The sequence below is a fragment of the Alosa pseudoharengus genome, unplaced genomic scaffold (genome assembly GCF_046254945.1).
Source record: "Alosa pseudoharengus isolate Yale_2024_CS ecotype anadromous, Long Island Sound unplaced genomic scaffold, YU_APseudo_1.1 YU_APseudo_1.1_scf_2, whole genome shotgun sequence".
Lineage (NCBI taxonomy): Eukaryota > Metazoa > Chordata > Actinopteri > Clupeiformes > Clupeidae > Alosa > Alosa pseudoharengus.
In genome coordinates this window covers 5,082,291-5,095,493 of record NW_027468663.1, presented here as the reverse complement: position 1 = coordinate 5,095,493, position 13,203 = coordinate 5,082,291, and the positions used below count along the sequence as shown (strand labels likewise).

General features: G+C 40.3%; 1 protein-coding gene across 2 annotated transcripts; it reads left to right on the top strand.

Annotated features, from left to right (window-relative positions):
• The first annotated feature begins 1,458 nt into the window (after positions 1-1,458).
• Positions 1,459-11,833, top strand: LOC143133664 (1-phosphatidylinositol 4,5-bisphosphate phosphodiesterase delta-1-like). 2 transcript variants are annotated; one of them, XM_076293454.1, is made up of 15 exons: positions 1,459-1,701; positions 3,806-3,967; positions 4,931-5,159; positions 5,550-5,679; positions 5,825-6,053; positions 6,183-6,384; positions 6,756-6,900; positions 7,421-7,573; positions 8,541-8,684; positions 8,774-8,933; positions 9,197-9,313; positions 9,878-10,056; positions 10,176-10,308; positions 10,403-10,552; positions 10,786-11,833. In XM_076293454.1, the coding sequence occupies exons 1-15, from the start codon at positions 1,584-1,586 to the stop codon at positions 10,878-10,880; spliced, it is 2,346 nt and encodes a 781-aa protein (XP_076149569.1). In that variant the 5' UTR covers positions 1,459-1,583; the 3' UTR covers positions 10,881-11,833. The 2 variants fall into 2 exon arrangements, with proteins under 2 accessions (XP_076149569.1, XP_076149571.1); XM_076293456.1 differs by lacking the exon at positions 1,459-1,701 and adding an exon at positions 2,706-2,836.
• Positions 11,834-13,203: the final 1,370 nt, after the last annotated feature.

Here is a 13,203-nt window from a genome sequence, read left to right as displayed (position 1 = left end):
ATCAGCATCTCCAAGCTTGTCAGCAGATGGAAGCATGAAGTGCTCTAAAATCTCATTGATCGGCTGCATTGATGGACTTAATAAAATACAGGACCAACACCAGCAGATGACATGACTCCCCAATTCATCACTGACTGTGGAAACATCAAACTGGACTTCAAGCAACTTGGATTCTGTGCCTCTCCACTCTTCCTTTAGATTCTAGGGACCTTGATTTGACCCTGATATCCAAATTAAAGGCAAAATTTGATTTTATGTGAAAAAGGAGTTTGGACAACAGTTCTGTCTCTCCTTAGTCCAGGTATTCAAGAGTGGCTTGAATGTGTCACTTGCATGGTGGTTCTTGATGCAGACTCCAGCCTCAGTCCACTCCTTGTGAAGTTCCCTCAAGTTCTTGAATTGGCTTTGCTTGACAATTCTTGCTTGCATACCTTTTGGAGGGCAGCCATGGCCTACTGGTTAGGGCTTCGGGCTTGAAACCGAAGGGTTGCCGGTTCAATCCTTGTGAGGCCATCCTGATCTCGCAAGCTTCAGTTTTCCACATGCAGAGCAAATGCGAAGCATCCATCTGGCGGAGTCATTTTAGGTTCAATCCCCAACCAGGAAAAATGTGGTTGAGCACTGCTTTGCCCCCACATCCACAGCTGAAGTGCCCTTTACTTGAGCAAGGCACCTAAACACCAAGGATCACCACCAAGGCACCTCACTGCTCCCTGCAAGCAGGCAGCTCAGGTGAAGCAGTGTGTGCTTCACCTCGTGTGCTCATTGTGTGCTGTGTGCTCTGTATATTCACTAATTTAAATGCAGAGATCAAATTTCCCTCACGGGATTAAAAGAGTATACTACTCCTACCACACCAGTCAATTTTCCATGAATATGCTTTGATAAAGAACTCTGTGACCTTCTGTGGCTTAGGCTACCTTGTAGAGGGTATCTAAGTCAGTTTCCCCCACGAATGTTGTTCTGTTTACTGAATCAGGCTCAGGAAAGGTAACCTGACTCTTGCCAGGAAAGGCTCAGGAAACCCACATTTCTGTAGCCTCTGCATAACATGATCTTATTCTAATATTTTGAGATACTGATTGAAAATTGAAAATCAGAAAATGGCTTGGAATTTTTCAAGATATTTTCATGTTTTTGACCCACTTAGGCCTAGGTACCTTGCTAATATATAGGCTAATAAAATGTTCTTATAGTCTGGGATGCCAACTCTTGGTTGACGGTCAGTGCTTGTAGCTAGAGTGGAAAAGACTATATTTTTTATTTATTTATTGACAGGGTGTTCTTATTTTATTAATTCACTACGTAAAAGCAAAGCAGAATATGTCTAGGCCTAATGGAAATATTCTGATTTATTTAAATCTGCGTTGGGTCGTGACTCAGGCTATTTTTTTCACTTCGTCAGTCTCATAGAATAGTGAGGTGTTTACAACACACACTGCCAGTGAGCTTGTTAGACCGGTGTAGGCTAGGAGTGGTACTTGGAAAACTGAAGTAGAACGAAATGTGTTCAGTTCACTCTGGGATTCAGGTCTACTGTATGAGGACGCACCAGTTATTAATAGTCTATTTATTGCGCGCACATGGTGGATAAACAAAATACTCTCCCATTTCCCGATAGACACCTTGACATCCAGATAAAAAACACACCCACAAACAAATCGAAAAGGATGGAATCGAATGGCATTGCCAGTAAACAAGGTAAGTCTTAGATTGTGTTGGTAATTCCACTGAAAACGTTCACCTGCTCCAAAAAAATATTCATTTTCATTCTGGGCGCTATTATATATGCTAGCTTACACACTTTTTTGTTGTTGTAAAATGCTGTAGGCCTATTTTCTATACAGGTGGCATATAAAATGCACAGTGGTTCCTTTTCATTTCTGTCCGGTCAGGGAGATATGACATTAACGTAAACTACTGTTAATGAAGACAGCTTTGATTAATAGATAGATAGATAGATAGATAGATACTTTATTGATCCCCAAGGGGAAATTCAGGATACATACAGAATTTACATAATACAGAATCATAAAGTCATGTGGGACACTGGTGACATTGATATAGGATACTAATTGCCTAGGCGTGTGCAGAAAGTTGGGACAGGTAGCCTAATCACTATTGTTCCGTTCATAGTGCCTTCCTCATATGTGGCATTTTTGTGTGCTGGCTAATGGTGGTTGCTAAAATATGTTATTTGCGCGAGGACTAATGCTGACTGTGTTGGCTTGGAAATCAGGTCACACAGAGCTCATATTAAGGTAGGCCTGACTTTCAACAAGTCACTGACTGAACTGTAACTTTAGTTCTGTTAAACATGACCCAGCTCAGCAGGCAGATTGGGTAAGGTTAATCTGATAAGATACCACTAGATGGCGAACCACCCTTATCCAAGACTGATGTCAGACCCACGTCTTATCAAATTAACAGAAATTCTCATAGGCAGGTATCCGATTTTTATTATGGCCCATTCCACGGTAGGCTATTTGGCTTTTGGCAACGCACAACGCATCAAACCCTGATCAAATCTGTAGGCATAGCCTAGGCTACTAGGCTACAGTTCTTTTTTCGGTGTTGTCCTCAGGAGCGATTACAATGTGACGTTTAGAGGAGTGAACTTTGAATAGTACACGCCCCATGGACCAAATATCCCCGGAGCTTCACTTTTCAATGAAAGTAGAGTAGAGTGAGGTTAGCTTATTTGATATCTTCAATGCAATTTAGAGAAGTGTCACCATGCAGTGTATACAGCGACAACCTCGAAGGACAAAATCTGAGGAGTTAATTCATTATGAACAAAACAAGAAAGTGGCCCACGTCAACGTTGAACTCCTGGGTAAGAGGCTTTAATGAATTGTGTTTACAAATAAACTACGTCTTTAAGGGATGTATAGGTAGGGTGGGTTGCCCTGGGACATTCTTTGCTTTTTGGGCTTGTGAGGTTAACACATTAGGCTAAATCCACATCCAATTTTGATCACAGGACCCTACAGCTTTGGCTTTCCGGTAACATTTAATTAAGATATGTACATAAGAGTACATGACACTGCCATGAACAAATGAACCCTACACCTAACTTGTCATGACAAAACCCGAAGACACTTAATGACAAAAGTTTAATGTCATAAACGTTTATGACTTGTTTATAATGTTTATGACACGTTCATGACACTTACTGTTTATAATGTTTATGACATGTCATGCCACTGTTATGTAGATACTTTCAAGTAGGCCTAAAGTGTAACCGGCTTTCCCATAGTTTCACTGACATTCAAAAGTTTGGGGAAGAGCCACACCCACGAGAGCCTAGGTGTCCCACATTAGGAAAATTTAGTATAATTGTTGGGACTCCATGTGAAAATCCATTTGTTCATTCATCTAATAAGAATAATCAGTTATTATCCCATTAAAAAAATATTCTTGAAAGGGAAGATTGTAGCCTTACACTGAAACAACTGCAGTGTGAATGGTCTCATCGATGTTCTAGCTCTATCCTTCTTTATTTTGTGCTTTGAGACATGGAACTGTCAACAACTTGTTTGTGCTTGCAAAAATACCCTTAAGTCGCATTCTTGCATTCTATAAAATACTGCTGTGGTGAAAGGTTTCAGAATCAGTGTCATAGAATCTGAATAATTTTCAGCTCACTTATAGAATGAGGAAAAGTCTTCTCTTTGTGTGGAATACAAATGGATCTAAAGTCAGTTTGCCTAAAGGATGTGTGACAATCAAATATTGACTAACTTCTGGCAAACAGTTTCAGTAAAACATCTCTCTCTTCCTCTATTCCTGTGTGTTGCATAAGGTCTCGATGGCGATCCAGATCTTCAGTTTCTGCTGGGTGGCGGAGACCTTCTGAAGGTCCGATCCAGCAACTGGAAGAGAACACGCTTCTACAAGCTGAGGGAGGACTGTAAGACTTTGTGGTACGAGTCACACAAGACTATAAGGTCCTCCAATCCAATCTGTGAGTCCTGCTTCAGCCTTCAACCCTCATGTGTGTGAGCATCACAGCCGCCACTCCTGCGTATCTGACTTTACATGAATATTGTGTATTGTGTGTTTTAACACAATTGGCTGAGGACAGCAGCCAGCATAGCCTGTGAGACATGCAAAGAAATACAAAGTTCAAGATCAAATATTTGAAAGTCCCCAGTATTTCCCACTGGATGAAGGGTTCACACGCTGTTAGTGTTCACAATCAGTTGAAACAGAGCAAATCAGGTCTGAGAGTAGTCAGCGAAGGTCAAACCAGCCTGAAACATTACAGTTCCCAATTGATGTTTCATTTGTGGTCTAGAGGTTATTTAAGAGAGTTGGGTTGGATGTAGTTTTTGTTGCGTCTGTATTATTAGTTTATCAGTGCCTTACTTGTCACTTGTAGGCTACTGATGTTCATCAAGCTTCCAGAAAACATACAGAGCTACCAGTTGTGTTTCAGTCTACTCTTTTTCATATTTTGCTGTGGTTCTTTTTCGGTCACTCGGCTAAGTAGAGGGAGACATGCTCTATTTAGTGAAGTTGTAAACTGGGGGTGATGCAATCAATTACAGATAGTTCCTATGGTGATTTTTTATTGCTGTTATATCGCAAACAGGGCAGTGAGTCATATTGTGATGGATAATGTATAAAGTAATAAGAGCACTGTGCCTTGCTCATCCAGACACTATATAGCAGCAATGGAAAATCTGGGGTGATTAATATTGATAGACAACCATAAACTGTTGAGTCACTACACTGTGTTTTGTGCTTCTCTTTGACAATGCATTTGGTATAGGCGTCATTAGACAAGGCATCAGACTTGCACTAGACACACAACTATGCACGATGGACACAATATTACAGTGCAATCACATTGTACAGTAACAGATCATCATAAGGAATCCATCAGTGCAAACCAAAACACTCATTCTAGAATTTCCTTTGGTAGTCTGCGTGGACGACATCGCTGCAGTGAGGTCGGGCAGGCAAACGGAGGGGTTGCAGAAGCACACAGACGGCCATGTGGAAGCTCGAGCCTTTTCCATCTTGTTCAAGAGCCGCCGGAAAAACCTGGACCTGATCGCCAGCTCTGAAGAGGAGGCAAAGCAGTGGGTTACTGGGCTGGAGAAGCTCATGTCCAACCTTGGCAAACTCACCCGCCAAGAGAAGACTGAGCAGTATCCTTTTGGCTAATTACAGATTATCAGAGCTTGGGCCTTAACGGTAGTAGACTTAGTTGGGGGAAAAAAACAAAACAAAAAAAATCTTCATGACTGTTAATGATGTAGGAGCATGATAAATAAACAGGCAAAAAAATAGCCATGAAATGCATTATAGAATCCCAAACAAACAAAGTATCATAAAGATGCACAGAATGCACAGAAAACCTGTCAACCATTATCCTTCAAATATATGTCATTACTGTCTTTCAAAAATGTCCCAAAACAGAGAGTGCTGTTCAGTTTCAGGCATAATGTTAACAATGAACTCCATTATTTGTTGGTGTGAAGGGCCCTCTGTTATAGCTACTCGTGTATCAATTTGAAAGCCTTATACCAACTTTTAAGCTGGATCTTCAATTGCATGCGCAAAGCTGATAAGGACAACAACAACAAAATGTGTCTGAAAGAACTCAAGAGCTTCCTGCGTCATATCAACATTGAGGTGGATGATAACTATGCAAAGGAACTGTTTGAGGTGATGCTATAAAGAACTGTCCAAGTTACAGTGAAAACAATCACTTAACATCACTCAAATTTAGTCATTATATCATATTCTGACAGGTAACGTCAGAGTGTTAGATTTACATAACACAATGTCTAAAACATTCTCACTCCCTCAGAAATGTGACATGTCCAAATGTGGATTTTTGGAGGGCAAGGAAATAGAACACTTCTATGAAATTCTCACCCATCGTGAGGAGATTGATGTCATCTATGGGGAATACGCCAAGACTGGGGGTATGATGAGCGCCGAGGATCTACTGTACTTCCTGAACAAGGAGCAGAGAGAGGCTATGGATCTGAACCATGCACTCAACCTCATCGACAAGTACGAGCTGGACAGCTCTGGTAGGTGCCTTCTAGGTCTTTGGTAGATATTAGCACTGTTAGCATTGCTGACTGTTTAGAATTGCTGTTCAACCAATTCAAGCTCAGTCACAACTTCAAAACAAAATCCCAATTCCTTTCTGTCTGCAGCGAAAGAGAAGAAGATTATGAGCAAGGACGGGTTCCTGTTGTACTTCCACCAACCAGAGGGTTTGATTCTCAATCCTTCTCACAAGGGTGTGTACCAGGACATGACCCAGCCCCTCAACCATTACTTCATCTCTTCTTCCCACAACACATATCTGATGGAGGACCAGCTGAAGGGACCCAGCAGCACAGAGGCATATATACGGTAAACTGGCTAGCATGCTTAGCTAGCATGCTTAGCACTCACTTTTAAAAGGAATGGAAAGTACTTGATCGGATAATTGAAGACATAATGCCACTTGTGTGATCCACAGACCTCAGTCAGTCCTCAAATGTTTAATAAAGTAGGCCTGTCTGGGTTTAGCTCATTTCATTAGTATGAAAGGCTACTGCCACATCAAAAGTTATGGACAAAGTTGACTCCCTGAAGAAAAATCTGTTACTAGTGGTGGTTGTATGGCAGTTATAACATAGAAAGCACCTCTCAGGGCTCTCCTTTGTTTATGATTCACACTTGGAATCCTGTGCAGTAGCATAGGCTCTGTGTATTCATTTGGAATGAATTAATTCTCTCAGGGCTCTTCTGAAGAGCTGCCGCTGTGTGGAGCTGGACTGTTGGGATGGGTCAGATGGTCAGCCGGTCATTTACCATGGTTACACCCTCACGTCCAAGATCCTCTTTAAAGATGCCATCAAGGCTATCAAGGAGTATGCCTTTAAGGTACAACACAAGTGATGGCAAGTGGCCATGGTATTTCACTAAGGGATTGTTTAATTGACTGATCCTTAACTGTTTTTGCCTGTTTCACAGTCATTTCCTTAACTGCTTTTAACTTGAATAATAGAACAGGGCTCATATTTTAAAATAGTTTGGTAACACTTTACTTGACAGTATCGACGTAAGAATGACATGACATTGTCATGAACATATGACAATGTCATGTCACATGAACCCTAACCCTAATCCTAATCCTAACCCTAACTTGACAAAAACCGAATGTCACTTAATAACAGAAGCGTTATGTCATAAACGTTTATGACTTGTTTATGACACATTCATGACAGTGTCATGTCACTGTTATGTCGATACTGTGAAGTAAAGTGTGACCAATAGTTTTATAGGAACAACTGGGCAACCTGTTATATATTAACAGTTTTTTTATATTGTGCATTGTAGCTGCTGAAGTGCATTTAAAGTCTAGACGTGATAAAATCTCATTTAACATTTAACTTCCTGTTAGACATCAGACTACCCAGTGATCCTTTCTCTGGAGAACCACTGCAGTGTGGAGCAGCAGAAGCTCATGGCCCAGCACATGATCTCCATCCTGGGCAGTGCCCTGGTAACAAAGCCCCTTGAGGACCAGATGCCCATGAACTTCCCTTCTCCAGAGGTGAGCATGTGTTCTGCTTAGTCATGCATGTTGAAGACCAGGAATCATGAAAAATATACTGCATGGTTGATGTGAGACTTGTATTTTAAAGATAAAGGTGAGCGTTATTTAACAGACGCCAAAGCAACATGGACTCGCAACAGCGTGCTCTGGAATCGGATCTGGGCCGTATGGCAGTATAATTTCAAATGTTATTCTGTCAGGAATGCTGCTTAGATACAGTGGCATAAAGATTTTCAGATATTAATCCCTTTAGAGTATTGTATCAAGGTTATTAGTGCTGATGCCAATTGTATGTGTGTATTATCTGATATTGTTTTGAGCTGTAAAGGCTTGGTTGGGTGGATCTGTTTTGTTCATCTATTCTGGACAAGAGTCCGAGTGTCTGGAATCCAAACAGCTGGTGACCATTGGCTCGTTTTGAAGTCTGCATCTGGCTTTCCCCTATTTATGTGTTACATTATTTATGGCTCCCAAAGATTCAGTTCATATAAGCTACACTGTATGTAAACCGATGCCCTTTAGAGTAAAGAACACCATGAATACTTAGTGGATATGACACCATTGCATGTGGCAGATTGCTTTAAATACTCACTGCTCACATTCAGATGGTGAGCCACTTCTGGTGGTGCTGAATTGAAAAAAAACCACCCATAATCACTATGGCCACTGTTTTTGCATCGGAGGAATTTGAAATGACATTTTGCATAACATTTGTTTTTCTCCAGTCCTCACGGATGAGGCGTGTCTGTTTTGTGAAGCCACAACTAACAATAGGCATTTTTCTTTTCTTATTTTTTTAAAGGAAGATCATTTGAGGTAACAAACACCATGAATTGATTTGAATTGTTTCATTTCTACTGTTGCAGACCACTTTTGCAGAAAGAATGCATGCTCATGATGTGCGGGTGATTCCAGTGTACGTGTGCCACTGACTCAAGTGAGTTTGTGTCTTGGTGTTGATTAGGAGCTGAAAAGACGATTTGTGATCAAAGGAAAGCGACTGAACAAACTCGAGGACTGCTTCAGCACAGAGGCCAGCAGCACGGAGGACATTGTCTCTGAGGAGGAGGAATCTGGGGACGATGAGGAAGAAGATCAAAAACCTAAAGTACGCAACTGAGCTCAGGTGGATTCTTTGTTACTGTAATGAAGTGGTTGTCTGTTGGTGACTAATTCATATCTTGTGTGGGCTTGCAGAAGAGCAAGAAGTTGAAACTGGCCAAGGAACTCTCAGATATAGTCATCTACTGCAAAAGTGTGCATTTCCATGGCTTTGAGGATGCCCAAAAAAACCTGGGCTTCTATGAGATGTCTTCTTTTAAGGAGGGAAAAGCAGTAAAGCTGGCAGAGGAGTCAGGTAACAAACTGGTGTAAACAGCAAGTCTTCTAAATTGGGTTTTAAAATGTATTCCCATAAAATGCTTCCCATTAAACAACTAGATATGGGATTTTTTTCAGTGTATTGTAACAACTTCAACTAGGATGTCGATTTGTCATTGTAGGACTTCTACCGTAATCATTTCAGAGCACTGAGATAACTGCTTAGAATTATTATTACAGATAAAGATAAGGAAGGGGCGAGTACAGAGGTGAAACGTAAGCAATGTCTTTCCTTTGCAGCAAACCAGTACATTCACCACAACGTTGACAAACTCAGCCGGATCTATCCAGCAGGCATGCGGACAGACTCCTCCAACTACAATCCTGTCCCACTTTGGAACAGTGGCTGTCAGATAGGTACTGAACTTGGGCACATGTAGAAGCCTGCCCAGTTTACACCTTGAGGGCACGACTCCCTGTGAAATCTTCACACTGGCTCTGATATGGAGCAAATTCAAAATGTGCTTTAGTCTGGCAAAGTGACAGTGCAGTCACTGTTTAACTTGAGAGGCTGTAGGAGATACACAGTAATGTTTTCTAAGATAAAAAGGCTATTTTTTAAACGTTGAAGATAATCTCTCTGTCCATATGAAGAGTTTGGTTCCGAAACGCTATATCCTCCATTTTAATGAATTTTAATAAATAATTGATTGAAATAATTAATACATTTTAATCTTGTTTGTCAAGTAATTTCAGTGGAAATGTAATTGTGTATTATTATGTAATTTATCCTTACCCAATCAAAACAACAGAACTGCAATTTGATTGATATTACCTGAAATACAATTAAATAACATGACTTATTAATGTTTTTAAAAATGGATTTATGGTGTTTTGGAACCAAACTCTTCATATATATCTGTATGTATATCCAGTATACCCAACTCTACAGTACATCCCTGTCCCATTTGCTCTGTCCAGTTGCCCTGAACTTCCAGACTCCATGTGGAGAGATGGACGTGAACCAGGGTCGATTCCTTCCCAATGGCCTGAGTGGCTACATCCTGAAGCCAGCATACCTCAGGGACAGGGCTTCTGAGTTTAACCCTGTCACTCTCACACAGGGCGAGTGGCGTCAACACAAGAGATTTCATATGATGGTCAGGGTCCAGTGCTTTCATCTTTAATTCCCCGCAACCCCCAAATGGCTGTGAATGCATCTCTGGCCAGCATTATTTAGCACGTTTTTGATCCTGAATGGATGTGTGTTTGTCACCAGGTGATCTCAGCCCAGCAACTCCCCAAAGTGAATCAAAAGAAATCGTCCATTGTGGATCCACTGGTGAGGGTCGAGATCTACGGCGTGAACTGTGACGTGGCTCAGAAAAAAACAGAACACATTGATAACAATGGTACAAAATCAGAAGCCTTGGGACTTAATCATGTGTGTGTGTGTCTATTGTGCTACACAAACTGACCTGTCATTGTGTGCCTTTTTGAGTTTAGGATTCAATCCGATGTGGAACGCCAACTTCCAGTTTGATGTTTACGTGCCAGAACTGGCGCTGGTGCGCTTTGTAGTTGAAGATTACGATTCCACATCAGGCAATGAGTTTGTTGGACAATACACTCTACCCTTTACCAGCATACAGTGTGGTAAGTCTCTCATCTAGCCTGTCCACTTTAATACCCATCAGTCGTGGTGCTTCTCCTGTGGGAAGGTCAGCCTGAGGGCCCACAGAGCCTCCTTCATTTTAGCCGAATCTCTGTTCACCCGTTTCAGCTTCATTTTCAAAAGCACAGATGTCAGTAGACCATGATCTTTAGAGAAGAGGCTGTGTGACATGAAATAGTACTCTGTGAGTCATGACATTTTGTTCTATTTTCAGGATATCATCATGTGCCTTTACTCAACAAAAATGGGGATCTTCTACCTTCAGCTAGTCTCTTTGTTCATATCATGATCATGGATGAACCACAGTAATCACCATAGCCTCAGATCAAAAAAAACTTTTCACAGAGAAAATCCCTAAATCAACAAAGACCTTTTGCACTCTATTTGAAGCTTGTAATATGCCTAGAGTTCTTCCTCACTTATTGTGACCCTATTGTGATTTCATCAAATATCGCTCAACAATTCATTTGAAAAGGGCACACAGATATTGCACTGACATGAAGTGAATTTGATTCAACAATGAATAACAGCACATAAACCTACAAGTCATATTTGACTTTTTGACCATTTTAATTTAATTATATCCTACAATGTTTTATGATATGTACATAGGAAAATCTCAGCAGTATTTCTACTTTTAATTGACATCATATAGTAAGTAAGTAAAGTTTATTTTTAGAGCACATTTAACCACAGCTCACACTGACCAAAGTGCTGTACATAGTGCATTAGCTAAAGAATAATAAAATAAGATCAAATAAAATATTCAGTAGTAATAATTTTGTCACTATGTGTACAGAGAAATAGTAAATGTAATGCAATTAAGTGGACTTCTTCCTGACAAACCTGTGATTTAAATGCAATGTTCAGTTCAATTTGCAATTATTTGCATTATAACAAATGAGGCAGATCATGCCACTCCTACAGGTAAACAATGAGAAGAGCAGGAGTAGAACGAGCTGTTGTAAAACAATCTGGAGTACATGTTGCTCACACTTAAGATAACCATTACTGGTGATGGTTAAGATAAAATATTACTGAACCACCTCTTAAATAGTCCTTAAATTACTACTTATCTTGTCCACCTCACAATCTGTCTCAGTATCAAATAAGTTATGTTCAATAATGTAGCAGTGTATATTTATTTGTATGCCCTCATCTCAGTAAATGTAACATAACAGAATTGCTCTCAGTTTTGTTGTCAATTGTTGTTACTTTTTGTCCTTTTGCTGTACCTTAGTAAACAGTGTAATAACAGGTAATCCTTTGCATTGCACTGGTTTCAGTGATTTAAGACTTAAGTGTTATTGATAATTGCATAGTCTATTGAGAAACTGGATTCAGGCACAGAGTAAATGTTTGAGAATCACTTGTAACAAATGGCAATTTTATTTAATTTACCTACTGCGGTTTGCAATTGCACCCTCTTGTGTCAAGAGGCTGCCATAACTACAATGCCAGGTCAAACCTTCTCGGTCAAACCAGTCAAAAACTGGCAACATTCAAGTGATCAAAACCCATGTTGAAGGTAATTAGTATTACAGAAGCTGTCCAGTTGCAATGACCCAGTTTATGTAGTAAAAGCTAAAAATGTTTTTGGTTGAACTATGGTTGATATGAATCTTAATTGGTAATATTCAGAAATATGAAGGAATTACAGCAGACGATTCAGATTGTTGTTGAAAAAGATTTGGCAATGTAACAAGGAGGCCTCCGATCATGCAAAATCTTTCTTTTCAGTCACTAAGTTCATAACAAACTTCTCATATACATAGACAATGCATGGAGCTCTCATCATAGCCATTATTCAACAAATGGGCCTGTTGCATTTCTGTATCCACTACATGTGATGTACAAGCATACAAATATACCCTTAGTGTTCATTTTATTAAGACAGTCTCATTCTGAGATAATTAATGACAAATTATGTTTAAAGTTTGTCATAAAAAGGTGCTTTAATATAACAGGTCATAGTTTGGAAGAAATCTTTGCCATAAACCATGAATCATTTCACCATAAAAACATACTGCAAACACAGCACAGAACCTCCCCCCACCCCCCCAAAGTCACAAACAACATTTCCAAGTTCGCTCTGTTGACTCTGCTCCAGACACATGCCATGAAAGTAATACTCAGAATGCATGTGAAAACACCTTAAGTACATAAACAAAGCTTTTTTTTTTTTAAAAAAAAAGGAAAAAAAATACCATTTTGAGGAAACAGTTAATAAATACTGTGTCTTAAAAGTCCCTGCGTGGAGAGAAAAAGCTGCATGAGAAGAACAGCTGAACTTCCAAACAAAATAAATAAGTGACAAGAAACTAAAGGTACTAAACAAAGTGCTTGCAATAATCCGGTGGAAGAGATCCACAATGAGAGGCGCCAGGCTGACTCTGGGGTCATAGTCATACTGCCTCCACTGGCTGCCTGCGGGACAGGCTCTACGACAGGCTCCTGCCCACAGGAAGGAAGGATGGACCGAAGGAGAAACAGAGGCAGCAGCAGCAGGAAAGGATTGGGTATGCAACATCTCAATTTAGCAGAACAGTGGGAAGCTTTCCTCTCGTGCATGTCAGAACAGATAAAAAAAAGAGGAGGTAGAGCGAATGAAACAAATACACCTACACAGCCA

Coding starts and splice junctions, on each gene's coding strand:
- LOC143133664 (XM_076293454.1), top strand. CDS start 1,584: ATGGTGGATAAACAAAATACTCTCCCATTTCCCGATAGACACCTTGAC. Junction 5,160..5,549: donor CGCCAAGAGAAGACTGAGCA/GTATCCTTTTGG, acceptor CCAACTTTTAAG/CTGGATCTTCAATTGCATGC. Junction 10,057..10,175: donor ACAAGAGATTTCATATGATG/GTCAGGGTCCAG, acceptor GTTTGTCACCAG/GTGATCTCAGCCCAGCAACT.